The sequence below is a fragment of the Eumetopias jubatus genome, unplaced genomic scaffold (genome assembly GCF_037043125.1).
Source record: "Eumetopias jubatus isolate StellerSeaLion01/CBP00866 unplaced genomic scaffold, mEumJub1_p1.0 scaffold_9, whole genome shotgun sequence".
Lineage (NCBI taxonomy): Eukaryota > Metazoa > Chordata > Mammalia > Carnivora > Otariidae > Eumetopias > Eumetopias jubatus.
Genome location: NW_028274815.1, coordinates 78115574 through 78141833, shown reverse-complemented (window position 1 = coordinate 78141833; position 26260 = coordinate 78115574). Strand labels below are relative to the sequence as shown.

The following is a 26260-nucleotide window of genomic DNA, read 5'->3' as shown; positions in this document are numbered from 1 at the left end:
CGGGGGCCAGCCGGAAGTTGTTGCTGCGGGCTTCCGATTCCTGCCGTCCGCGCGTGTTGCTTGCGCCCCAGCAGGGTTGCAGCCGTTGTGCACGGAAGCGGGTCTCGGCCGCTGGGTCGGGAGGCAGAGTCATGCCCCGGTATTACGAGGACAAGCCGGAGGGCGGCGCGTGCGCGGGCGTGAAGGAGGACCTGGGCGCATGTCTGCTGCAGTCGGACTGTGTGCTCCAGGTAGCGCGGCTGGGCGCCCGGGGGTAATGAGACGCCGGAACCGGGGAGGCAGGGCCCGGCGGACTTCTCCCGCCCAGCCTACGGTGGCTGTCAGGAGACGTGACTCAGTTTAATGAACTTGGGCAAATCAGCTGTCGGAGTTTCAGCTCCCTCCAGTGTTAAATTGGGGATAACGAAACCTCCCCTTTGGGTTTTTGTAAAGATAAACCATTTCGATTCAAGAAGCCTTTATTAAATGTTGCCTGCTACTCTGCTAGGTTCTGGAGCTATAAAGGAGAATAAGGCCGGTTTCTTGGGTGCTAGAAAATGTGACTCTAAATTGTCAGAGAATTACATAAACCTGGAACACTGTATTGACTAGTAGTTTCTCCTTTTTCCGTTCAGTTGTGGCTGAATATATACTCTATTTACTTTCTCTTCGTTTGAATTTGTTTCTGAGTCGGAGTTATATACATTCTTGGATAAGTTGTAAACGTATCAGCTCCATTTCCACCCCCCCCCCCCAGTTTTGTCTCTTGCTTGCACTATACTGTCCCCTCACTACAACCACGTCTTCTCAATCTGAGTGCAGAGGGGCAAGCAGTAAGGTCCAAAGCTGACTGGGGACCTGGATTCTAGCTTAGCGCCCAACTGAAACGCCAAGTGCCTTTTCCAATTACAGAAGCCTGATGAGGGGGCAGTTGTGTGCAATTATTTTTTGCATTTGGAGATGTAATTTCAGAAGTTTGCTCTTATTTCAAAGGAAAGACAACTAGCCCAAAATGGACATCATCGTAATGCTAGCTCAGTGTTTCTACTGATTCATGATTTACGTTTGGTTCACTGATTGTAGCAGTCAGCCAGACTGGCTGCCCCGTTTGTCATAAAACTTGAGTTGTTACGAATTTAAGAGGTTCTCTAGTCCCTCTCTCACACAGATGAGGAAACTGAGGGGCCTTGTCTTCACGCCTCCCTGTGCAGGGCTGTTTCCAATCTGCTGCTTCACTGGTGCAAGTATTCAGTCAGCTCTTAGTAATGCCTGGGAAGTGGCAGGCATGATGCTAGGCCTTGGTGATACTAAGATGAGTTGGTTACAGTCACTATCCTACCTGAGCTCAGTCTGATGGGAAGGACAGACATGTAAGGGGCTAAATTCCCACAGTACGGGTTGTGTAAGCATTTAGTAAATACATGTTTGATGATTAGATTTAGGTACAAAATGCTGTGGGAGCCCAGTGGAGAGCAACTTTTTTGCTTGGGAATTTGGAAACTTCTCACAGAGGAGGTGACATTTGATCTGAGTCTTAAAGGTTGAGTAGTAGGTTATCAAGTAAGAGTGGAGAGTGTGGTGGTTGAGGGGAGAACCTCAAGAACAAGAACAGCATGGGCAAGTCAGGGAGATGTGACCAGGAGGAGCCAGTGCCCTGTTGGGCCAGGGGGATAGGGGATATGACAGAAGGCTTGAGAAGAAGGTGGTCATGTGTAAAGGCCCTTGTGTGTTAGAGTGGGGGCCCCGGATTTATCCTGACATTGAGCATCAGGAAGGCCATGGAGATGAGCAAGCAAGAGAATAAAGTACACAGTGGGACTGAGGAGAGAAACTCTAGAAACGGAGGAGGATACTGAGGGCAAGAAGGATACCAAGTTTCTTTTTTGTAATGATTTATTTAGCAAACATGTTAAGTGCCAAGCTCTAATTCGGGACACACAGATGATTCGGATACATTCCCTCCTGCATGGAAATTAGATCTCTGGAAAGCTAGAAAACTGGGCAAGATAATGACCAGGACACACAGCCCAGACTTTGCTTTACCCAGTTGAATGTGTGGCCTTATTGATGTTTGGTCATTTAGGAGAACATATTTATAAAATATAATATATATAAGTATATATTTAAAAATATATGTATTATATAAAATTATAAAATACATATAAAATATAAAATATAAATATAAAAAGTACCTTAAATGGGAGTGTTTACAGTTTGTGTTAAATTCACCCTGACTTCAGGTGGAGTATAAAAGGGCAGTACTGAGGCAAAACATTTGAGTTTTGCAGATCCGGGACAATATCCTATCTCCTCAGATGGTGTCACTGGCAGCCTACCACTCCCCTCCTAGGGACTCTGAAGACCAAGGGACATTCTGCTGAGGTCTCTGCCCTGTATGGCCCCTTCATTTATCTAAGATTTAGCTCCTTGTAAAAAGAAATTAATCTGATCTTTTGGCAGATGGATGCCGTAGTCTCTCCTTGCCAATCTTTAACCCACCGGCAGAGCTGCCTGACCTCCCTCTAGGGAGGAATTCAAAATAGGTGCTGCAATGGAAGATAGTCAAGGAACTGTAGGGCCTTGGAGAAGCTCAGGGTGATGATGATAAGGATGTCTACCCCAGTGGGGCCCGAGAGGAGAAGCAAGGAGCAAGCAGATTCAAAAGGCAACTCTTGGATAGACTTCTTAGGATTTTATGACTCCTGGAGGATCAAAAAGATTGAAACTGTGCCCAAGAAACCTCAATCACAGGTTATCCCCTTTTGCCTCCATTAGTAAGCTCCCAGATCTTCTGACTTCATCAGAATTACCTGGAGATGGGGGCAGAGAGCTTAAAAGTATAGATTTCAGTACCCCCGCCCCCATAAAAGTATCCCATTTTGATTCTTGGACACAGCCATGTTTGGGAATCGCTAATCTTGACCTCAGAAGGCAAATAAGCCTGGGAGTGTATTGGTTGGGATATAGGTTCAGGTACATATTACAGAAACCCACAATAACATTGCCTTAAACGAGACAGAAAATTCTCTCTTTTGTTCTGTGTGTGCTTATGAGTAGGGCCTGGACAGCTCCTCTTGGCCTTCCGTAGACCCAGACACTGTTGATCTTGTGGTTTTAGGTGCTGTGATGGGAGATAAGATTGCCTAAGACATCATGGTGTGAAGTGAGGAAGGAAGACAGCCACTTGCCTTTAAGGACCAACCCAGAAGTTTTACATTTCAGTTCCTCACATATTCCATTGGCTGGAACTTAGTCACATGACCACACCTAGTTGCGAGGGTGTCTGGGAAATCTAGCCCAGCCATATGCCCACTAGAAAGGAAGAGTTGAAGGTTAAGGGACAGCTAGCAGTCTGCCATTTGGCATGGAGGTGAAGGAGGATGAATTAACCTATCGCTCTTAGATTTGGTGTATGTAGCTGGATCTTCCCATAGGCAGGTGGCAGTATGGCGTGAAAACTTACAAAAAAGATGGCATCTTAGATACAGTTTGGGGAAGCATCACTTTATAGTTCTAGTCTTTTGTATAGTTTTATTTACTCTCACCTGCCCTCACACTGTTCATGTGGGCAACACACATCCCATCAGCAACATCTCATGACAGAGTTTTGGGGAGGAACATAGTGCGAGGAAGCTTGCTACTCTGTTCTGATTCACTTTTGAGATTCACTTTAATGGTAGGTGACCATTAAAATCAAGAACCTAAGCAGACAGACTACAAAGTGGCAAGATTCCAGAGGATCAGGAATGCCACAGATGTGGTACCCTGGGGTGTTTTTCACAGGTAAAAACTAGAAGCGTGACTGGCACTTGCAAAATAAAGGTTTAGAGGAGTGGGTGCAGTGGTGGCATTGAGGTGTCACAATCTGCTTGAAGGGAAATCACCTGAAAAGCAGGTGAAATTGGGGTTACGTTTTTCCTGGTGCATGATGAATGCACCAGATGTTTCTCTTTAAGTAGCAAGTATTCTAGGTTCCTTGTTAACATCTGGTGTTCAGTACCACACTAAAAATGTTCTGATTTTAGGGCACCTAATTCTGGCTGGTGAGCTTTTAAAATTAACACTGAACAGGGTCATTTTTATTTTCAGACAAAATTGCTTGACCCATTTTACACTGAAACTCACCCTGAGTAGGAAGGCTTCATCATTTTCATTTATACTGCCAAGCACTTTTGGTTTTATCTCTTTAATGAAAATAATGTTGTGGTTTTGATTCTTTTTCCTTCACAAATTGCGTATCACAGTTTGATCTCATTAAACCTCCGGTAATTCAGAACACTTAAGTTCAGACTGCTTTTTCCAGATGTTGTTTTATATCTTTGCACTCCTGGGAACCAGACCCCTTTAGCACCTGCCCCTGTCTCTCCCTCCCCGCGCCCCCAGCACTCCTCTCTGCTTTGTGATGTGCCCACACTGCCAAGCAGCATTTGTACACATAGACCTTCTTTGCTACCTGGTTTTAAAAGCCTGGTCTAGGCAGGAAAAAATAACAATAAAAAAAAATAAAGCCCTGTCTAGGCAGGAGTATCTAAGATTTATTTATTTTTTAACCTCCCTTTAACTGATCTAGGACCATTCTGAGTTTTGTTTTTGTTTTTTTAAATAAGTTAGTCCTCGAGGGTTTAGTGAATAGGCAACTTAGCAGGATCGGGCATCCAAAAAGAAATTTTGCTGCAATTCAATTTTAATTTTGCCTTTCTGAATCGTGGAGTATATTATTTGTAGATGCTTCCATGTTTCAACATACTGCTGTTGTGTTAACGTTATATATTCAGCAGTGTATTTCTTCAAAATATTTTAAGATCATGAAGAGGTAGTATTAAAATGTTTATTCCATACTTACCTTGAAAACAGTAACTAAATTTTAGCTCTTACCTAGTTTTGCTGTTGTTACTTTGTCAAGTCTAATTTTTAAGTTATAGTTTAAAAGTCTTATTATTTAAGAATCAGAAATAAGCATTTCTCCTGTGAGTGTTCCTGTAGCAGTGTCCTCCCTTAGCAGAAAGGGAACGGCTTAGTCCACTTTTCTTCTTAACCTCCTTTTGAACTTTCACTGCTTAAAGAGGAGTTCATCCCACATCAGGCCCAGGCAGATCTTCTCTCGCAAATGTACGTAAGCTCTGGGCACATCTCCCTTTCTTCTTCCAGTTCCACTCGGTTGTGCTTCTCAGACTAGAGAACTTGACTAATGGGGGGTGTTGGGGTCGGAAAGTGCAGAGATGTGTTGGAGGTAAAATGGCTTGCATTAAAAGGATGTAACTGGAGGCTTTTTAAAGCCACCTGATAGGACCTTCCAGAACAAACCGTCCCGTTGCCCACTGCAGCAGGCCTGATTTCTCATATGCACACGTGCACGTGTACACATACACGCATACTCTCTCCGCTTCTCACACACACACTACTTTCTTCTGTCTTGAGGAATTCTGAAGTATAAAAAAATTTAAAACCACTGACGAAATCCCATTACTACTTTCACCTTTACTCTTTCTCTTTCTTACCCGTAAGGAGCTAAAGATACCGGTTTCAAGATTTTTGTATAAACATTTTAAAGAAAAGTATCCCATGGACACTAGTGTTTTTAAGAACTCAAGGGTACCCTTTAAAGTGCTCCAGAATTACTTGATACATCTTTTTATTCTATCCTGTTCTCCCTAATCATCAATAGTCAAAATGAATTACAAAATATTTTCTCATCTAATTTACTTTTTAAATTTTTTTTCCCCAACAAGCACTGCTTTCAAAAGGCTAGTGATTTTGTGCTTTGTGAGGTAATCTGCCAGGTATTTACACTGTTTTCTGTGTCCCAGGAAGGAAAATCCCCTCGACAGTGTCTGAAGGAAGGAAACTGCCAAGCTCTGAAATACTCATTTTTTGAATGTAAAAGATCAATGGTAAGAGGTTAAAGCTTTTGAGAAGCTTATGCTAAAAATTAGCTAACTAAATATGGAATGACCTAACAATTACAGATAGGTTGCAGTGAGATCATTCAGAAAAAAAGGTTTTAGATAATATTATTTACCTATTACTTATACTTTGACCCTGGACAGAGCCATCTAGGGAACTTCTGAGCAGATTAAGAGATTCTTACAGCCTTTGTCCAAGACTCATTCACTGTTAGTCCTCCAAGGTGCAAATCTGCCTTATTTACTGACTTTAAAACCCTCCACCTCACCACCCTTAAAAGAGGCTGCACCGTGAGGTTTAAGTCAAAGAGCATGCAGTCATCTGTGAGTAGGTACTTTAAAGATTATTAGTTACCACATAGCTCAGTGTTTTTTAATATCTAAAGATTTCAAATACATTTGAATATTAACCCAAACAAAACTTAATTAAAAAGTTAAGTTTGCTAGAACAACGCATATTGAGTATAGTTCAGAGAAAAAAATAAATGTAACTTGGATTCTACTTGAGAAAAAAATCCTTACTGGGACCTTAAATGGAACTTTTCCTTTTAATGCCATCTTTATTATTTTTTTTCTTGATAGCACTGACATTTGCCTTTTTGACTGTACTGGAAACTGGTTTACTTCTGTCATGTAGTGAGACCTTTACCAAAGCTGTGTTTAATTATGTTGTACAAAACTGATTTAATTGTACATTTATTTTCAGTTGGATGCCAGATCCAGATTCCGAGGAAGAAAAGGGTATTGAACCTAGTATGCTGAAACCAAAGTGAAAACAACAGGGTTTCTCTGGTCACTTACAACAGAGAAGCCCAAATAGGAGACAGACTTTTTGCTACATCTGGTGGGATGGGCCAGTTTTCCCCTCCATGAACACTGGAGAAAATGGATGAGTTCTGTTTTTGGATATGTATAAATGATTCTCTTGCTCTAAGTTACTTTTGGAAGAAAAATTTAACTGAACAGCTATGAGCTGGGAGCATCATACTGTGTTTTGAGAATTGTTAGAAAGCTCAAAAAGTGAAAAGATTGTTATTTTCCAACTTGACTCTGCAACCAAATGACACAGTTTGTACATCCTTTGTGAATATTATGAAGGCCACTGATGGGACTGAAAATTGATAACATGCAGTCGGGGGAGAAAACGTCTATTGGGAAAGTTTAGCAGGAGGGGAAGAATGAAGGGGGGGGACATCGGAGGGGGAGACCAACCATGAGAGACGATGGGCTCTGAGAAACAAACTGAGGGTTCTAGAGGGGAGGGGGGTGGGGGGGTGGGTTAGCCTGGTGATGGGTATTAAGGAGGGCACGTACTGAACGGAGCACTGGGTGTTATGCACAAACAAGGAATCATGGAACACTACATCCAAAACTAACGATGTAATGTATGGTGATTAACATAACAATAAAAAAATTTTTTAAAACTTTCTTTTAGTCATTCTGTCCTCTTTAGTTCTAAAATAAATTGTGTTTGAGTCCTTGGAGAAGAAATGCTTCATTTGCACTAATTCACTAGAGTAACAACCTCAAACTTTAATATTAACATCATATAATAGGCATAGGTGGATGCAAATGTCTGATTTTGTTGCCGGGGCTCCTGGCCTCCATCTTGTGACTGTTTTTCTCTGTTTCCGGCTTCATTTTTGGGCTGGTCCTGTCTCTACATAAGGGGAAGGAGGCCAGGCAGCCAAAAGTACACATCCTTAAGATCTGTGATCCAAAAAGAAGAGAGCTAACCTCCTTTTCTAGGGTCCACTAATCAAATCCTACAAAAGAACTGTTATCTTCCCTGGACCACCTGCCCTTTAATTAGACCAGTCCCTGTGGGAAAAGGGAAGAGGCCCCATGATGTTGGCCAGGCTTGGGTCTTATGCACTGTAATGGGTAAACCCCAACAGAATCACATTGGATGTCTGATGGGCCTTATCCCAAAAGGAAAGGATTCAGAGCAAACTGAAACAACAGATGTTCATAGACAAAGCAGGAGTGAAAACCAGGAAATGCTTGAAAAAGTTTAGAATCACAGTACTTTTACTCTGATCACTTAATACAGTTGAGAATCAAATATGAATACAAGTTTCATCTCTCTTCAGTACTGAAGAATAATGAAGCGATGCTTCTTCATACAGCCATGGTTCTTTGGAGTTCAAGCGGTTCGAGGTGTTCTGTAGCTCAACTGCTTTTCTAAAGGTTCACCTAAAGTGAGAATTGCACACCGATCCTTGTGGCAGAGTGTCACTGGGGTCTCGTGTGGTGTGTGTGTGTGTGTGTGTGTGTACACGACTTCTCACTGGGAAAGGGAAAATGATGGGTTGTTTTTTTTTCCCCCAGTAACTCCTGTATACTTATTTAAGTGCTCCAACTTTTACTAAAAGAACTTACTAAAAGAACTTTGATAAGAAACTCTAAAATTATTTTATAGAACCCTCAGTTTTTAGCAATAGCTGTATTGAGAGCTTCATTTGGAGAAATTCACATTCCATAAGATTCACACTTAAAGCATACAGTTCAGTTTTGCTTCTTTTAGTATAGTCACAAGTTTGTGCAACCATCACCACTATCTAATTCCAGAACATTCTCAAGGGAAGCCCCATACCCATTAGCAGTTACCCCCATCCCTCCTTGCCCCCCAGTTCCCAGGAACCATTAATACACTGTGTGTCTATAGATTTGCACGTTAAGAACATGTCATAAAAATGGAATTATATGTGGCCTTTTGTGAATGGCTTCTTTCACTTACCGTGTTTTCAAGGTTCATCCATATGTAGCATCTGTCCATTCCTTTTTGTTGCTGAATACTAACTCCATAGTATAGATAAACCACATTTTATGTAACCATTCTTCGAACTGTTTGCACTTTTGGGCTATTAAGAGTGATGCTATGAACATTTGTGAACAAGTTTTGCATGGATGTTTCATTTCTCCAAGGTATATACCTAATAATGGTATAAACAACTCCAGTTTAACATTTTGATGAACTGCCAAACTTTTCCGCAGCGACTACACCATTTTACGTTCCCACCAGCAACACGAGGATTTCGATTTGTCCACATCAGCAACAGCTGTTTTTCATCTATTTGATTATAAACATTCTACTAGGTGTGACCTGCTATCTGATTGGGATTTTGACTGGCACTTCCCTAATGGCTACTGATGTTGAGCACGTTTCCATGTGCTTACTGGCCTTCTGTATATCTTTGAAGAAATGTCTATGAAAGTCCTTTGTCCATTTTTCAATTGAGTTGTCTTTTTATTATTGTGTTATAAGAAGTCTTTATGTATTGTGTATACAAGTTCCTTAAAGACAAATGATTGGCAGATATTTTCTCCCAAAGGTGATGTCTTCCCTCTCCTGATGCTGTCTTTTGAAGCACAATTATTTGATGAATTCCAGTTTATCTCTTTTTCCCTTTGGTGCATCTAAGAAAACCACTGCCTAATCCAAACTTACAGAAATTTATTCCTGTTTTCATCTAAAAACTTTATAGTTTTCACTTTCATCTAGGTCTGTGATCCACTTTGAAACTTCTGATACCTTTATTAGTAACTATATATTTTAATTTTTCTTTGTGGTAAAATACACATAATGTAAAGCATACAATCTGAAGCATTTTTAAGTATATAGTTCAGTAGTGTTAAGTACATTCACCTTGTTAATGCAGCCAATCTCCGGAGCTCATTCATCTTGCAAAACTGAAACTATACACCCATTAAACAACTCCCCATTACCCAGTACACCCAACCCCTGGCAACTGCCATTGTACTGATGTTGAGCATCATTTCATGTGTTTGTTGCTCTTTTGTAAACCTTCTTTGGAGAAATGCCTATTCAAGTTCTTTGCCCCTTTTAAAATAGGGCTGTCTGCTCTTCTGTTGTGGGGTTCTAGGAGTTCTGTGTATATTCTAGATATTGGACCCTTAGTGGAGAGGATCTGCAGGTGTTTTCTCTCATTTCACTCTATTGATTGTGTTTCTCCATGTTGATGCAGTTTTAGATTTTGATGTAGGCCAGTGTATCTGTTTTTACTTTTGTTGCCTGTCATTTTGGTGTCATATCCAACAAATCGTTGCCCAACCCAATGAAGTTCTTCCCCTAAATTTTCTTCTAGGAATTGTACAGTTTTAGTTCTTATATTTAGATCCTTGATCAAGTTTGAGTTGATTTTGTATATGCGGTAAGGTAAGGATCCAGTTTCATTCTTTTGCATGGGGATATCCAGTTTTCACAACACCATTTGTGGAAAAGACTGCCCTTTGCTCATTGAACGGTCTTGGCATCCTTATTGAAAATCATGTGACCACATATGCTAGGGTTTTCTTCTTTTCCATTGGTCTATATATGTCTGTTTCTATGTCAGTGCCACACTGTTTTGATCACTGTAGCTTTGTAATAAGTTTGGAAATCAGGAAGTGTGCAACCTCCAATTTTGTTATTTTTTTATGGTTTTGGCTATTCCGGGTCCCTTGAGATTCCAGATGATTTTTTAGGATAGATTTCCCTATCTCCGCAAAAGACACCATTGGAATTCTGATAGGGAGTACACTGAATCTGTACATTACTTTGGATAGTATTGGCATCTTAACAATACGGTCTTTCAGTCCATTCACATGGATGTCTTTCCATTTATTGGTGTCTTCTTTCCACAACATTTTGTAGTTTTCAGTGCGTAAGACTTTTCTCCTTGACTGGATTAATTCCAAGTATGTTATTCTTTTTTATACTATTGTAAATGGAGTTGTATTCTTAATTCTCTTTTCAGATTGTTTATTGAATAATGATGGGTTAACATTTAATTTTTATTGTTAAATATGACATATAGAAAAGTGCAGAGGGTATATAATGTTAACAAATAACTATAGAATGAATCATCATGTAGCTACCATCCAGATCAACAGGACCTTGTGTGAACCCGCTGTGAATCCTCAGAGACCCTGCTGCTCATCCCCAAAAGAAAACCACTGTCCTGGTGTTTGCCACACTCCGCTGCTCTTGTTTGTTCTCTCCTTTGAGCCTGTTAGATCTGGCTCCTTGTCGTTATTTAGAATGATGGATTATATAGAGAGACAAAAGCAACATGGTCTAGCGGTGAGATAGGAAAAATTTCAATTGAACACCCCCCCCCGCCCCACCACCCAAACAGTTATCTTTTTATTCAGTAAACATTGCTGAGTGACAGGCATTACATTTGCCGTTGTGAACACAAAATAACATGCTGGACAAAGTAAAAAGTCACATGACAGGCAGGAGATATACAATGTAATAGTTACATTCACAATGGAATGAGGAAAAAAACTTTTTTTTAAGGGACCAACTCATTCTGTGGAGAGAAATCACCATAGAGGAGGGCAGGCCTGAGATGGGCCTTGAAGGAGCAATGAGAAGGCTGAGAGGTGCTGGTCCAGATCAGGGAGACAGGACGTGGACCAGGGCTGTGAGTGTGGAGGTGGAATTATGGGATAGGTCGAAGGGGTAATGAAGAGATGCAGATCTTAGTAGCTCATGGGATGTGGAGCAGAACGGAGAAGATGACCACTGGGTGGAAGGTGGTGTCATCAGGGGATGGGTCAGCCAGCTTGGAGAGAAAGCATGACTTTGTTGTCACTATGCTGTGAGACCCCAAAGTAGACACTCAAGTAGAATGACTGGGAGGTGGCCAGATGTGCAGATAGATATGGGCCCACATAGAGTCCTGGGTGGACCTAGAAACTTGGGGAGTCATTAGCAAATAAGCGGCAATTTATTCCATAGGGATGACTAAGACTTCTCAGGAAGAGCATTTGAAATGAGACGGGAAAGTTACGGACAGAACCCTGGGGAACACCGCAATGTTAGTGGTGGGTGGAGGACAACAAGCAAATCAGGGAGGGATGATTGGGGGGCCAGGACAACCAGGAGACAGACTGAGGCCACGGAAGCCAAGGGAGGGGTGAGCAGCAAGGGCGAAGATAGAGGGAAGGGCTGTTTTTCTAAATTCATCTCTGTGATACGGACATCGTCTTCCTAGGTGTGGAATCACAAGCAAGTTTCCTATCCTAACTTGTCCCAGCTTTTTTTGTCATTAAATGATACAACAGAGGGTGAAAATACCACAGAGGTCTGTATTTGAATTCAGACCTGCCTGGACTGGCCGAAAAGGCCCACCAGGAGCCTGGTGCAGGAAGGATCATCACAAAGATAGTGCTGAGGCATAAAAGGGGTCCACGGCGGAATGTGAAATGTGGATATTCTGATCCTATGCTCTCAGGAATCTGTCATAGCTTGGGGAGTGACAGCTGTAATAAAAATAAGACAAAGTTATTTCCCATTCGCCAGATCTTAGCAATGGGGAGGGGGCTTTCTACCCAGGGTGGCACAGGCTAGTGCGGTCCCTCATTGAGTGCACAGCACCACATCCATCTCACGGACAAGGCACGGGGTGCCCTGTCACCGTCAGTGGTGAGCCAGGACTTGATTTCAGAACAAGCACCAACAAGAAAAAGACAAGCATATTTAATGACATAAAAACTAAAACCTCCCTACTCTCTAAACAAAACCAAAGACAACTGAGAAGTAGGTTTTTAAAAAACTGCAACTTATGACAGATGAGTTAACATACTATATATTAGAAACAGTTCATGTGAAAAGACCAACACTCCAATGAAGTCACAAAAGTAGAAATATCAGTAAAAATATAAAAGATGTTCAATTTTCACAGTCATCAAAGAAACGGAAATTGAGAATAAAGGGAAAAAGGAACCTCCTAGGTGGTAGCTTAATTTTCTGGGAGCACATTGGTAATACTAAAAATTCTAAAATGTTTAAAATTTTAAGTTATCTTTTAATTGTAAATGTCCGCTGCCAGGAATTCATCTGAGGGCAATCACTGGGCATATGTGCAGAGAAGAAGGTGCAAAGGTACAAGATGCAGTCCTGGTTATAATGTACAATCAAACCATTAATGGAACTACATTTTAGCAAATCACACAACAGATAACCAGGCAACCCACCGAGAAGACGTGATACGTATTTATGGACGTGGGAAGGGAACAACAGCTAACACTTATGAACACTTAATGCCAAGGCACCTCACAGCCGCCTTGCAAAGAACGTACGATTATTGCATCCATGCTTCGCCCACGAGAAAACGGAGGCTCAGAGAGGGCAAGCAACACGTTCACGGTCATCAGCCAGTGAGTGGCAGAACAGGATTGGGAGCTAGGTCTGTCTGAAGCTGAAGTCCATGCTCTTAATCCCACCCCCTATTGCCCCTCTGCTTCCAATTAAGAGAAAACAAGGTTATAAAACAGAAGTGCGTCATGGTCTCACGCTTACAAACACCCGCGTGCTCGATGCAATGCCCATTAATGATGGCCCGGTCAGACGCAGCCATAAAACGAGTCCTCCTAACCGTAACGCAATGAATCAGGCAACACCCAGTTTAATGTTCTTGTCAGTTATTTATTATTTGTCATTCTAAAGACTAGCACATTTACAGCATACATGGCTTTGAATGAGCTAAGAATATATAAAACAGTAACTATATGTTTATATATATTAATACTGCCCACCCAAAACAAATAAATAAAAGTACTTTAATTCACTAAGCTTGGCAAATACAACTGCGGAGGGACAAAACTGTATTATACAATATCTGTACATTTTTCAAGGAAACCAAAGGCAACTGTGCTGCAGGTGCTTAGAATCCACATCACATCCCACGTTTTCAGTAGGTTTCAACGTTTCTTTTTAAATGAGGGGCCTTCTCAGGAACGCTGGACGGAATCTGTTTTACGGTAACCTGTAAAACGGCTTTCCCTGTACAGCTGAAGACTCAGAGCTCCCGGCTCCCCTGAGGAGCCCCGGCCGCCGTGACGGGGGGCGTGCCCTGGCGCCGTGAGCGTGGGGAGGGCGTGGCGCCACAAGCGTGGGGGGGAGGGGTGTGACGCCGCCGCGAGGCTTGCCGCACGCTCTCCCGCGGCAGCCCGGAGTAGTGCTCACACGGAATACTGAAACCTCAACAGTTTCTGCACCATTAGCCAAGTCTTAGAGTTTTAACGGTGATCCTTAACAGGAAGCCAAAGTTGGAAAAATAATTCACATAAAGGTGCCACATGCAAAATTGCTAACAGATGACTCAACGTTTGCTATATTCCCTTTTGATAAATGTGGGTACTTAATGCTCTTCAGACAAAAAAAAAAAATTCTGGAAACAATATGGGTAACATTTAAAAAGATAAGGGAATTCTTTAAAGGTAGTGATGTTAAAACGAGAAAAGATGGGGAACTAGGTAGACACTAGAGAAATAACTTAAATGAAACGGAGGAGGGGTGAGAAAATCAGCCATCCTGGAAACTGTCTTTGAACAGGGACCGACACAGCAGGAGAATGTGACGCCAGCTGCCGCCGCCTCTGCGGCAGGGCTGGGGGACAGGAGTGTCTCTGCCTGCACCCTCCACAGACAGCCAGCTGTGGGACAGGTGTGAGCAGCCGCCATCGCTCCCTGGTGCGTCCTCCGCATCCGCTCACACCCGACCAACGGGCACCCAGGAGAAGCAGGCTCTGCGCAGGAAGGGTCTGGAAGGTCTTCCATCCAGTTCCACCCTCACCTGCACGCCTACCCCTCTGGGTCCCTGCCACTGGGTGGCGTTGCCCGTGCCTCAGCAGCCCAAGTGTGTAACACATTTCCAAGCAGCATGTCTAAAGGAGCCCACGAATAATACCTCAAATTTTAGACCGAGGAAATTTCCTACAGGTTCACAAATCATTGGGATCAGCATCATGGATATGTGCCACACAGATTTTACAGCCTTTTAAGTAACATGTAAACATAATAATCATGATAAACAGAACTGATAAACGTATAAACTAAGAAAAATCTCTGCTATGTGCAGATAAAACTCATCATTATCATCTTATAATAGATGACTGGACATAATTTTCTATGAAATTCCTAAGTTTTATGGCCTAGTAATCCCTTTCAAACTCTCACTGTAGGAGATAAATTCAACTTTCTCAATAGTCATCTTACAGAACAGAACGCGAAGAGGACAGTGACAAGTGCTGCAAACCTAAGAGAAACCTTCATCAGACAATCCAACATGATTGCACCGTCTTCTAGAAGATGATAAATTGGGAAACCCACAAAAGCACATATGTTCTGAAAATAGTTAGGCTTCCAGCACCTACACGTATAACCCCCACCCCGCCCCGAGTTGTCTGAGAGGCAGCAGACGCCTCAGGTGTGGGGGTCCTGGAGTGACAGAACTCAACACCCAGGGGAAGAGGGGAGGCGTGCCCCAGGGGCAGGACCAGCCACGAGCTGAAGAGCACGGGACTGCTGGCCTCACATTCTCCAGCACACACCCTGTTCTACGACGCATCAGGGGTAGAGGGGGACCCCACTGTGTGGGCCGCTGTGCAGGTACCACCTTCCAGTGAAGTCTTACCTCGGGCTGATTTAGCAACCTTTACTTCACCTTCTGATTTCTCCTGTGCTGTCACAGGTAGGACAGTTCGTCGGAACCACTTGCTGTCACTGCACGAGCTAGAGCTACCTTCTTCCCCCAAAACTTGAGTTAACATTTAACATCTACTGGTCTGCCCAGGATCCAATAATTCAATATATTATTTACTGTTTTACATTCAGAGGTTTTAAAAGTAGACTGTAATTCAATGCTCAATTTTGAGTTACTCAGTAGAAAAATACATTAGGTGTGCAGCTGCCTAAGTGGGCATTTTAAAAAAGTCTTTTAGCATTTCAGACATCTCTAGCTTGATTCATACAGGTAACTATCGATGATATCTGTGTGGTTATGGCTGAGGCTATTTAAATGGGCAGTTGCTACGATCCACACTATTGAGCCAAACATTACCTCCTACTGATTCCAGTGGAAAACATGCTCCATAGACTTTTTAGTGAATTTTTTCTTTAAACACAAAAATAAAAACCAATCCTTCAGGTCTTCTTGAAGAATTCAAATATGACACTACAGGGTACCCACATTTAGTATGTAACAGCTAATTAGAGGAACCATGTGTTCATGTTTCAACTTTTCCGTAAGTCCCTTCGGGAGGCCTGTAATGCTTGGGGAAAGCCTTCAGCTGCAGGGAATTAAATGCATATTTGCGACTTCCAACATTCTTCATTGTATTTTCTCTTCGACAACCCTCACTGGGGAAAAAAACAAGCACAAGAAATGACAGCAGTAAAAAAGGAAAAAAGAAAAGACTTAAACTAAAATGAAATGAATTGATTATTTTCATAGCATTAAAAAAAATGTTGATTAATTCAAATGGGTGCGGGACTCATTTACAACAATATGCACGCAAGATGGCGGGCTTCTGAACGAGGAAGGCAACTAAGAAGCACAGACATGGACACATGCTGGATGGGACTGCGAGTCTGGCATTTCCAGAGGCAGCGCTGTGTCTAAGCAGAAGCAAACTTTTGTTTTTAAGTGAATGGTTTTCATGTGTGTCATGTCAAGTAATTTGAGGATTCTATCATAACTAGCGGTTCAAACGTTCTGTTACATCGCAAATTAAATGGAACATTGAGAAATGGTGCTACTCTTACCAAAGCTTTTCAAGAGCCGCATTTTTCTATATTAGCAATGGCTATTAATCACCTCAAATTCAAAAGGCTCATTTTCCTTGCAGAATTCGGTATGTAGCAAAGCCATCTGGCTGAGAAGGCTGCTCTAACATGCCATCCCCACGGAGGAGACAGTGGGTGCAAAGCTATCAGTGAGCCCTGGGTGTCCTGGGTGCAAAGCTATCAGTGAGCCCATGCAATGGTGGCACGCTGGGTCTGCACAGCTATCAGGGCTAGAAGTGTCATGAAGGAGTGATCCCACTGAGATCTCCTCATGGCAGCCTTCTCCATGTGGGCTGTCCTCATTGTGGTCACCTCTCACAGGCATACCACTAAGCCAGGGAGAGCCCACAGGTGCCCTTCCCTAGAGAACCCGCTCCCAGCATCATCCCCAACTGTCTTAGATGGAGGGTTGTCATGGCAACCCAGTGGGCACAGCAAATGCTGAACAGGAGGATGAGCCATCAGGCAGGCTTCACATTCCCAAGTGAGAGCAACAGGGGAGTTCTCTGGGAAATGTTCTGCTGTAGACATCAAATTAACAGGCAAAAGCGGTTCTAAATATAAATGACTTCCTATAAGCACAGTAGAACTTTACATTTTTATATTATTCTTAGACTAGCAATTAAATCGACTAGTTATCAAATTTAGTACAAAAATCCCCATTATGAGATGTAAAATTTGGAGTTACCAAGAAATAGTGATTTAAAAAAAATATTTCAAATTGTATGAAGACCATTATGTCATGCATTTTAAAAAAATATCAGTGGCAATTGCTTAAGTGAAAATGACAGTCTCATTATCAAGAACATGTAAAATATTTTTGGTAAGAGTAATTTTATTCAAAAGATAAGCTCAGGTATTTTAGAAAAGTATCCACCTGCTTGTTATTAAGTAATTTAGTAACTCAGCTATGCTTTCTTGTCACCAGAGCCTCAAGCCCTCAGCGAGACGTGTGTCATCTGAACTGAGCGCACCTAGGCCATGTGAGCAGGAAGCCCCTAGAGTAAAGAATGATCATGTTTGTCTAACATCCAGTAATCAGATAAAAATATAATTCCATTTAAAGCAGAAGCTCTAGGTTCCTATGCACAGTTAGTCTTATTTAATCTTTGGAAGTTCTCACATTATCAAACTATTTCAGATATGGCTTCTCTATTTATATAGAAATGGACACCTATCAGTAGTAAATGCCAAACTGCTTTGAGGAGCAAAGAAGAAGAATTTATCAACTTTGGCATTATCTTTTATTTACATATATTAAAGAAACTAATTACTGGTTTAACTGGATGAATATGAGATACATGGAACTGTAATCAAGATTACCCTTTAAATGCAATTTTAATTTTTAAAGCAAATTGTATTTACTTTCCCTCAAATGTTGTGAATTTACAAAACCTGACTGCTGAGGCTGATGGCACACTGACCCTGTCATGACTTGCTTCCACAAGCTCGGGTGCCAGCACGTGAGACTGAAGTCTGCAGAGGGGAGAAGGTGTCCGTGCTAACTGGCCTTTCCTGCTGCAGGGGCCAGCCTTCTGTCCCTAAGGTAGAACGCTTTCATCCATCACATGGGCTGCACAGTTCTTAGGTGCCAATAGCACACACTGAAAAGGTCTTGGATAGATTTTAGAAAGAGGGATTTAACTATTTCAAAGCTCCACCATTATTTTGTATTCTGTAGATAAATGCTTTCTTTTCAAGGACATCCTTTTTTTGAATGAGAATTTAGAATGGAAACCCAGATGACAACTAATTTTGGGGACTCCTCTGGTTCTCCCTTTCTGGTGTGGATCTTCTCCTTTGGAACTCGTCTGGACGCACTGGGGTCTAGTGTTACTGAGTATCGAGTGTTGGCGGCCACTGACAACGTCCCTCCCGGTGCTAGCATCACCTCAGAAGCAGCCTGAAAACCATCACCAAATACCAGACTCCCCTCTTGTGAATCATCTTCCCGTGTTTGTTTCATCCAGCCTATTTCTCACTAAAGCAGAAAAGATTTTCAGATACATATTTAGTCTGATTTCCTAAGTAGAAAGCCTTAGTGTTGCTAAAACTCAGCACAAAGGGCGAGCACAATGAGTCTCTTTCCTCAGACGTTCTGAAGAAAGACGGCAACAACAATTCAGAGCCTAGGCCGATCTCCTGGCCTTCTTTCTTGTGCTAGCCCTCATGACCGGAGACAGCTAGAATGTATGGCCTTTTGGCTCAGCCCCTGAAGAGAAAAACAAAGAACCTTATCTTCTCTCCTTTCCAACCTCCACAGGGCAGGAAGGCCTAGCTGGCATCCTGGCAGTGAGGAGCAGGCTCAGAGGGGCCTCTCTCGCTGGCCATGGCCTCCCTTTGCTGGGACGGGGGGTGCATCCGGGGAGGAGTCTCTGGGGAGTGGCACAGGAACACCCACAGGCCCGGGGAGCGGAGTGGGTGCTATCGGTAGTCAGAAGGGCCTCCCTCATGGGTGCATAGTCTCGGCCAGGCCCGGAGGTGGGCACAGGCACGTGTCACCCCCGTGAGGCATCAGGAGCACTTGAACCAGGGCAGGGACTGGGAAGCTGTGGAATGGGAGCTGAAAGGGCCTGCGGACTCTACTTTCTCTCTTTCAAATCTTGGAGCGCTGATGCATGCACCTCAATCTGAAGGAGGCAGGAGGTGAACAGCCCTCTCAAAGAATCACGGATCAGACAGTGACTAGTGTTGTGTTGCTACAACTTAACAACACCACCTGTCCCTTGGCATCCGGTGAGACTCCCTACTGAAGAGTGTCAGGGGCTATGCCCCAGTACGGCCACCTCAGTTGTTCTAGAAAAGACAGAGTGGCTATATGGCACTCGTGAGAAGACTGGCTTCCCGAACTACAGGTAGGAACCCTGCCCTAAGGCTCCTGCAGTGCTCAGGGGGTCTAGGAAAGAAGGGCCTCCCAGGGGTGTGAGAAGGACAGTCTTAGAATTTAAAGCCTGAGTCTGGCATTTGTTATTCGTTGCTAACTGCTTCTACCATTCCTAGAATGCGGACTCAGAACTGATGCCAAACCAGGTAAGTCCCAGAGTAAGTTCTGGACCTCTTGGGGAAGGGAAGGGAGGGGGCAGATTTTGTGGTGGACTTGGTCTGTGTGTATGCATGGGAGTAAAGTTTCTGGAAAAGACAGCTTCTCTAAATTCACTCCGATTTTTCTAGACTGGTAAAAAGAAATCCACTTTCATAAAATCCAGTGTACGGGGAACCAGCTGGTGGTCAAAAACAGAAGTATGGCATAGTTTGGGCTGGAAAACAGAGAAGCCACTGAGTATTTCTTATACAAAGTCCATGGAATTTCCCCCTAATTTATTCTGTTACCTTTACAGACATTCAATTACTCTTCTGCCAAATGTGAAAGTTAAGGTTATGAACCACCTCGTTTTCTGGGCATTTCCATGTTACATGAAGAGTGCTAATAGCACAAACCCAAGCAACGCCTTCTCTCTCACAGTTCCATCTGCCACAAGTGCCCAAAGGTTAGGCCTCCGTTTTGGGATCTTTTTTTTTTTTGATTTTCAAAATTATCATTATTAACCACATTTGATTTTTTAAAATGAAAAATACTGCTTCATGAAAAATAAATGTATTTAACAGCCTTTTGTTCCTATATGCACTAATTCCTGTAACCAGTTTAGTGATCCTTAAAGATTTCAAAGAGTAAATCAAAAGTCACATGCAGTATGTTATTTTAATGTGCCTGCCTTGGTACAATGGGCAACTGCGGTCACAGCTTTGTGTCGTCTCAAACTGGAAATCAAAAACACAAGCGAGGAATGTTATGATTCTGCAAAGTGTTTGCTACTCTGAGTTCAGGGACTACGCTTTGAAATGAAAGCAGAAAGTACATGTCCTATTAAATAGGCTGATCTAGATGAGCCGGTTATTAAGCATCTATCTATCCTTTTTGCTTCTCTTCAAAAGGAAAGGAAAGGTTAGCAGTACATGAAAGAATAGTATCAAATATACAAATTCTCTTCAGACAGAATCCCCTTCTCTCGGAAACAGAGCACAGGAGATATACAGGTAATAAATAGTTTTACATCAGAAGGTGAGAGATTTGGTAACAACTCCAGGCCAGCTAAACAACGCAGCGACAGGGCACTGTAAGAACATGTTACAAGCACTGAAAACTCGATGGAATTTAAACGCACGAGTCCTCTCGGTGAAATAATTTGGCAGGTATTTACAGTTCAGAACAACAGAACGTCAAACTGTAAGGCATGAAATATTTCTTGGCAGACCACGCTCTGACACATTCCTTCTGTCCAGTTAGGTACACAGGTGGCTGGACATATTCTGGCACTTTTGTTTTTCTTGTGACTTAGTACTGATTTTTCGCAATGGTACTCATTTGCAACGCAATTTGGTCACCAGGTATGCTATGCTCAGGAAGAGCCACACAATCAGTAAATTGGGGCTCAGGGCTAACAAAGGGATGGAACAGAGGAGGCTGGGATCTAGTCTTAAGTCTCGGATGGGCACCAGGCCGCTCAAGTTCTTCTGGGTGACTACCTCCCGTGTTCCAATGCTGTGAAAAGGAAAAAGTTTGGGAGAAAGGAAAAGAAAAAGGCAAAGGAAATAAAGAATAAAAAAAGAGAGAGAGAGAGAGAGAGAAAAACACATGCAATGGATGTATCAAAAGTATGGAAAAAAGAGAACCGAACGGTAAGATTTAAAACAAACCAAAAAATGGGATGGAGCCACAACAGAAAGAAAAGATGATGTGCAGAAAAGGGTGTGGAAGGGATACCAAATCAAAACCAGCACAGTCACAAGAAGAAAGGAGAGAAAGAGAAGTGAAAATAAGAAAAAAATACTGTTGTCTACCGAAAACAAACACATGTAGGTTGACTAAATGGTTTTCCATGTTCGCGCTCTCTCGGCTGGCCAAGCACAACTCCATGCTGCCCCGCCATGCTCTCACATGCTGCCAAGACATGGGTTTCAAGAAGCAAGCTGAACATGAAGAACCATTGGGGGGGGTAGGTGTTTGACCTTCTCACAGATGCCTGAGCGGGGGGCGGAGCGACAGACTTTGCCAAAGCTGCCTCTTGATGAACCATTCAAACAACGACCATTTACCTCAAGTCTCAGTCAGAGGTAGAGCCCTCCCCAGACTCGCCCTGGCTGTCAGGTTGAGCAGTGGCAGAGCATGAGCTGCTCATGTCCCCAAACGTTCAAGTTACTGTTCTACAGGGTGATCCCCAACCACAGAATCCAACCGAGCTCACGTCGGAAATTTGGGGGTTTTCCCTTTTGGTGCCCCAGAATATATACTGAAGTGCAATGGCTCTGGAGCCACATCCTCTACGAACATCCACCAAAGTGGCAACAGTGACACAGAAGCAGAGATGCTGGGACACGACACAGGGCCTCTGAGGATCCACCCAGACATGAGTAGCATGGGGTCCTTGCTCAAGCAGAGTTCTCCTGGGCTTTCCCAGAGGAACTTGGAAGCCCTGGAGTGGTCCTGCCGGGATGTGCCATTTAGACTGGGGACACATTCCCAGCCAGGGCAGTCTCTGGGGGCTGGGGGGGGGGGGTTGTCACTGTGGCTACTTAGGAAGGCCCACTCTGTGTTTCAGCCCCCGAATCGGGGACAGAGAGGCACCACGAGCAGTAAGCTGGCACTGGCCCCAAAGGCTTGCAGGAGCCGAGCGTACACAACTCTTCACAACTCCGTGTTCTGTGATGTCACACCGGTAGCTGGAAATAAGCCCCAGTGGGAGTATTTATGCTACAGAAACTGGCGAACACTATAGATCAGGGCTTTTTTTGGTGGTGGTGGAGGCGGGGAGCTGGTTGTTAAACATTTGCTAGCACATCCCTGGCCACTGCTCATCCTGGGCCTCCGGGAGAAACACAGCCCGAGTGTCAGCTTTGCCCCCTTACCCCACCCCCCTCTCTCCGCCCTGCACCCTTGCCTGCATGCTCTACTCTTCCAGTTGGTAAGATGCAAGCGAGAAAGCAAGAGAACCAAACTGCATTCCTCCACTCAAGGCATGGCCCAGTATTTTCTGCTGCCTCCTTAGGGCTCCCAGCTGCGCCACAGGTCCTGGCCACGCTACAGCCAGAAATCCTGGCTAGTGACCCATCCACCTCAGGCTTGCTGTCTATGGACAGAAGCGTGTGTTCCCCACAGGGGAGAATCCAGAAAATCACCTTAAAACAACCACACTCGGTAACGGCCTGGGCTGCAACGTGGGCAGGCAGACAGGCGGCGGAGAGCACAGAGCCCTGGCTGCTGGAGCTACTGGGTCCCCGGGGGCAGGTGCAGGGGGGCCATGATCCAGCTTGGTTCTTGTGTAATAATATCTGACATGATTAGTAAGTAAGATTACGTGTTTAGTGCAGAGATTTTAGAAAATTCAGAAAAACCTAAATAGGACACTTTAAAAAGGCTTCCATAATTGGAGGTGGAGGGGGGAGGTTTAGAGAGGCAGAGGGAGGCCCAGGGAGGAAGGTCCTTCCCTACTCAGGACCGCGGGGTCCTCACCTGTGACACAGGAAAGCAACACCGACTTTACAGACTCGGAAGCGCTCCAATGCGTAACAGGCGCAACAGCACCCGGAGGGTGGACAGAGCAGGCGCTCAGGACAGGGGCTGGGAGTGTGACGATTTGTATTAAAAACCTTAGGGAGGTGTATATTTTTAACCTAAGGGATCAGTGCGGCAGATGTGGCCAGGAGCATAAATAAGGGGATTCACTACCCCTGGTCTGAGGTGCTGAAAACCACCTTCGGCTTAGATATTCAATGGCAGCAAACTGGATCATTACAGTGTGCTCAAAACTGTAACCCGAGGGCGCCTGGGTGGCTCAGTTGGTTAAGCGACTGCCTTCGGCTCAGGTCATGATCCTGGAGTCCCGGGATCGAGTCCCGCATCGGGCTCCCTGCTCAGCAGGGAGTCTGCTTCTCCCTCTGGCCCTCTCCCCTCTCATGCTCTCTCTCTCTATTCTCTCTCTCAAATAAATAAAAACTTAAAAAAAAAAAAACTGTAACCCAAAAAAATGCTCACAAGACCGTTAAATGAAAAAAGTAGGCTAAAACACCAGGCATAACTGCACGCAGAGCTGCACTTGCTTGCACACGTGTTTTGTGCATTAATCAGGGACTGGCGACCCCGTGTGTGTATTAACCACAGTCACGCCTGTGCGCTTGTATGTACGTGTCTACATCTGCAAGAGTAGGCTTCAAACATGAGCACGGCTGCTTGTCAACAGGAGGAATGTGGAGGATTCGGAGGTGGGGGTGTGAGAACAGCTGGTGGAGGGGCTTATCTACATTGTTAAATTTTGCTACAAGGAATATTACTTTCTTAGGTGATCCAGTGGTGTGTGCTGAAAGCCATAGCAGTTGATCTGTGTACGTGCGGGTACTGCCCACACAGCCCCAAGGCGGGCCACAGGCCAGCAGATGCGGCCACCCTGTGTCTTTCTAAGAAGCCCCATTCTCCCCAGTCTCCCGAGACCTCTGTGCTCGGATGCAGTCAAAATGAATCATTGTTCTCATCGAATTTGTTCCAGAAGCCAGGACTGGATAGCTGTCTACACATCCACTGTACACCTGACTCGGGCAGGGCCCGGTCTATTCAGTGGACCTGATCCTAACCCTTGCTCCGACAACCACAGGAATCCTCCCCCACTTCCATTTCTCATGTTTCTTCTCTAGCGGAGGCCTGCATCTCACCAAGGTGGTCCCTCCCAGCACCTCGCCGCTCACAGGGTGCAGACGTGCGTGTCTGGAAGCCCAGGCCCTGCCACCCTCGTGGCGTCAGGAACACCGAGCCTGAAGGACAGGCCGTGAGGACAGGCTTGACTAAGGGTGCCTGGGCAGGGGTCTCGAGAGTCTCCATGGCTTCCCTGAGGCTCAGCCCAGGGAGGGTGGTGAACTTTCCATACGTGCATAAATAGAAGCCCCGAGGTCACGGAGGGGGGGTTGGATGAATGTGGAAAAGACAAAACAGGGACAACACACTTCCATTCCTACCAAATGCTATTATCAAGAGGCAGGAGCTCAGGCATCACTTTTGTGGGCTATTATGAGAAGGTCAAACGGCAGAAACATACAGAAAGGATAAGAGAATTGAACGCTTTAAAGAATTTGGTGAGAGGACAAATGATACAGAACATTCAGTAGGAGTGACCGTTGGAAACGAGACTTTGACAGCATTGGTGGCTACATTGAAGGAGACGGGAAAACCAGGTTTCTTATCCTTTCTTTTGGTATGTGAGGTAAGGTGCTCCCCAGCAGTGCTTGAAACAAGGCATCGATCAACAGTAGACAGTTTTTAGTCCCGGGTTTCATTCTGCAAACACGCCTGCTGCCTCAGAACCAGAACATCATTAGGGTGAGGTCGCCACGGCACACGGACAGGTGGGGGGGCTGCTGCTGTTACGATAAGACACTCATTTGACACTTTGCTAAGAAAAGCAAACTGTGTCGACGGCTAGAGAAGAAGCAGAGCAAACCAGTGCAACCTGCAGACGCATTTTCTTCACTCAAGTTTGAAAGGAGCTAATACGCATGGTGGAAACAGCAGGTGACTGCTGAGGAAGCTCTGGCCCTCGTTCCCACCCGCGGCAAGGCAGGGGGCTGAGGGCTAGCCACGTGCCCAACGACTCGCACGTGGCCACACTGGACTTCCCTGGGCAACGTCCTGACTCCTCAGCTTGCCCCAAGGGCACCCGCTCACAGAGACTGCTAGCTCTCTTGTCCCTCTGACTTAAAAGGGAACACGGTCTCAATTTGAGACCACCGACAGTTTGACTTGGCAGACGTCAGTGAATTTTCCAAAGTCAAACCAGAGCATATGCCGGCGGGAGTCAAGGAACCTGGGCCGGGGGCACCCCGGCAGGACCGGCTCATCTGCAGTTTACACGGAGCCCGGGGTAGGCAGGGTGGGCGGCCTGGACAGCGGGACTCACCTGCGCATGCACTCCAGCGCCTGGGTGAACACCTGCGGGGCCATGCCGTGCTCGTGCTGCAGGATCAGGCACTGCTCCAGCGTCACTGACATGGCCGTGCGGTCCTTGGCGCTCTTGCAGCTGGTGAACCGGACCCCGTTAAGGCGGCGGCAGATCTGCAACAGGAACACAGTATGTGCTGACAGGGAGATGCCACAGGACCCCGGTTCCGGATGGTCAGCGGCAGCATGTGGCAATGCCAACTCCCAGGGCCACTTCTGCTCCCCGACTCCACGTCCGGCCAGAGCCAGCAGCAGAAACGATGTCACTGCCTGTGGGACTGCCTTTGTCCCCATCCCTCGTGCCCCCCCCCCAACAGGCCGTTCCTTCCAGGCTTAGGCGCCCCCTTCTTTTCTGGGGCATCACCGTCTGTGCACTGACCGTACCAGCTGCCCCCTTCCAAACTGTACCCAGGCCATCTCCTCACGTTCAGACCGTGCTGCAGGCCCTGGACAGAGGAGAGCAGCAAAGTCCGGCTCGGGAGGTCAGAGCGGCTCCCAGGATGCCCCGCCCCTGGCCAATTCCAGGTCTTTCTGGAAGGCATAGCACAGACCCACTGTCTCTACTCTGTTCCTCCCCTGCACAGATGGGAATGGCTCTGAGGAGCTTCCCCCTTTCCCACCTCCTGACCACCAGGCCCCGCGGACCCTCCACTGTCCTCCATCTCACTCAAGGCCAGGCAGGGCTCAGGGGTCAGTGCACTCTCCTCTTCACAAGTGGGGAGCTCACAGTGGGGCAGCCTCTGGGCTGAGAAAAGGCTACCCCAGGGCACCTTCTCTCCCCACAGGAAGGACATTTGGGGGCATTTTCTTTGTACCACTA

At 44.9% G+C, this 26260-nt stretch overlaps 2 protein-coding genes across 11 annotated transcripts in view; one reads left to right on the top strand and one right to left on the bottom strand.

Moving 5' to 3' along the window:
* The first annotated feature begins 28 nt into the window (after positions 1 to 28).
* COA5 (cytochrome c oxidase assembly factor 5) lies at positions 29 to 7053 on the top strand. 2 transcript variants are annotated; one of them, XM_028103766.2, is made up of 3 exons: positions 29 to 230; positions 5787 to 5870; positions 6589 to 7053. In XM_028103766.2, exons 1-3 carry the CDS (start codon positions 132 to 134, stop codon positions 6628 to 6630), a joined length of 225 nt encoding a protein of 74 aa, XP_027959567.1. In that variant the 5' UTR covers positions 29 to 131; the 3' UTR covers positions 6631 to 7053. The 2 variants fall into 2 exon arrangements, with proteins under 2 accessions (XP_027959567.1, XP_087882685.1); XM_088026559.1 differs by having other exon boundaries at positions 5787 to 5877; positions 6600 to 7053.
* Positions 7054 to 12056: 5003 nt separating this feature from the next.
* The window catches only part of INPP4A (inositol polyphosphate-4-phosphatase type I A), a 131846-nt gene continuing 117642 nt past the window's right edge, over positions 12057 to 26260 (bottom strand). For 8 of the 9 annotated variants that reach the window (XM_028104002.2, XM_088026558.1, XM_028104003.2 and 5 more), the window contains 2 exons: positions 25400 to 25554; positions 13300 to 16034 (listed from right to left, as the gene is read on the bottom strand). In XM_028104002.2, coding sequence (XP_027959803.1) covers positions 15902 to 16034; positions 25400 to 25554 — 288 coding nt within the window. In that variant the 3' untranslated portion in view covers positions 13300 to 15901. Of the gene's footprint in view, positions 12156 to 13299; positions 16035 to 25399; positions 25555 to 26260 lie in introns of those variants that run through there. The other variant, XM_028104006.2, reaches the window with a different exon arrangement.

Excerpts from the sequence above, each read along its gene's own strand:
- COA5 (XM_088026559.1), top strand. The coding sequence starts at position 132 with ATGCCCCGGTATTACGAGGACAAGCCGGAGGGCGGCGCGTGCGCGGGC. Across the intron at positions 231-5,786 it reads AGTCGGACTGTGTGCTCCAG|GAAGGAAAATCCCCTCGACA; the intron begins GTAGCGCGGCTG and ends TCTGTGTCCCAG. Across the intron at positions 5,878-6,599 it reads TAAAAGATCAATGGTAAGAG|ATCCAGATTCCGAGGAAGAA; the intron begins GTTAAAGCTTTT and ends GTTGGATGCCAG.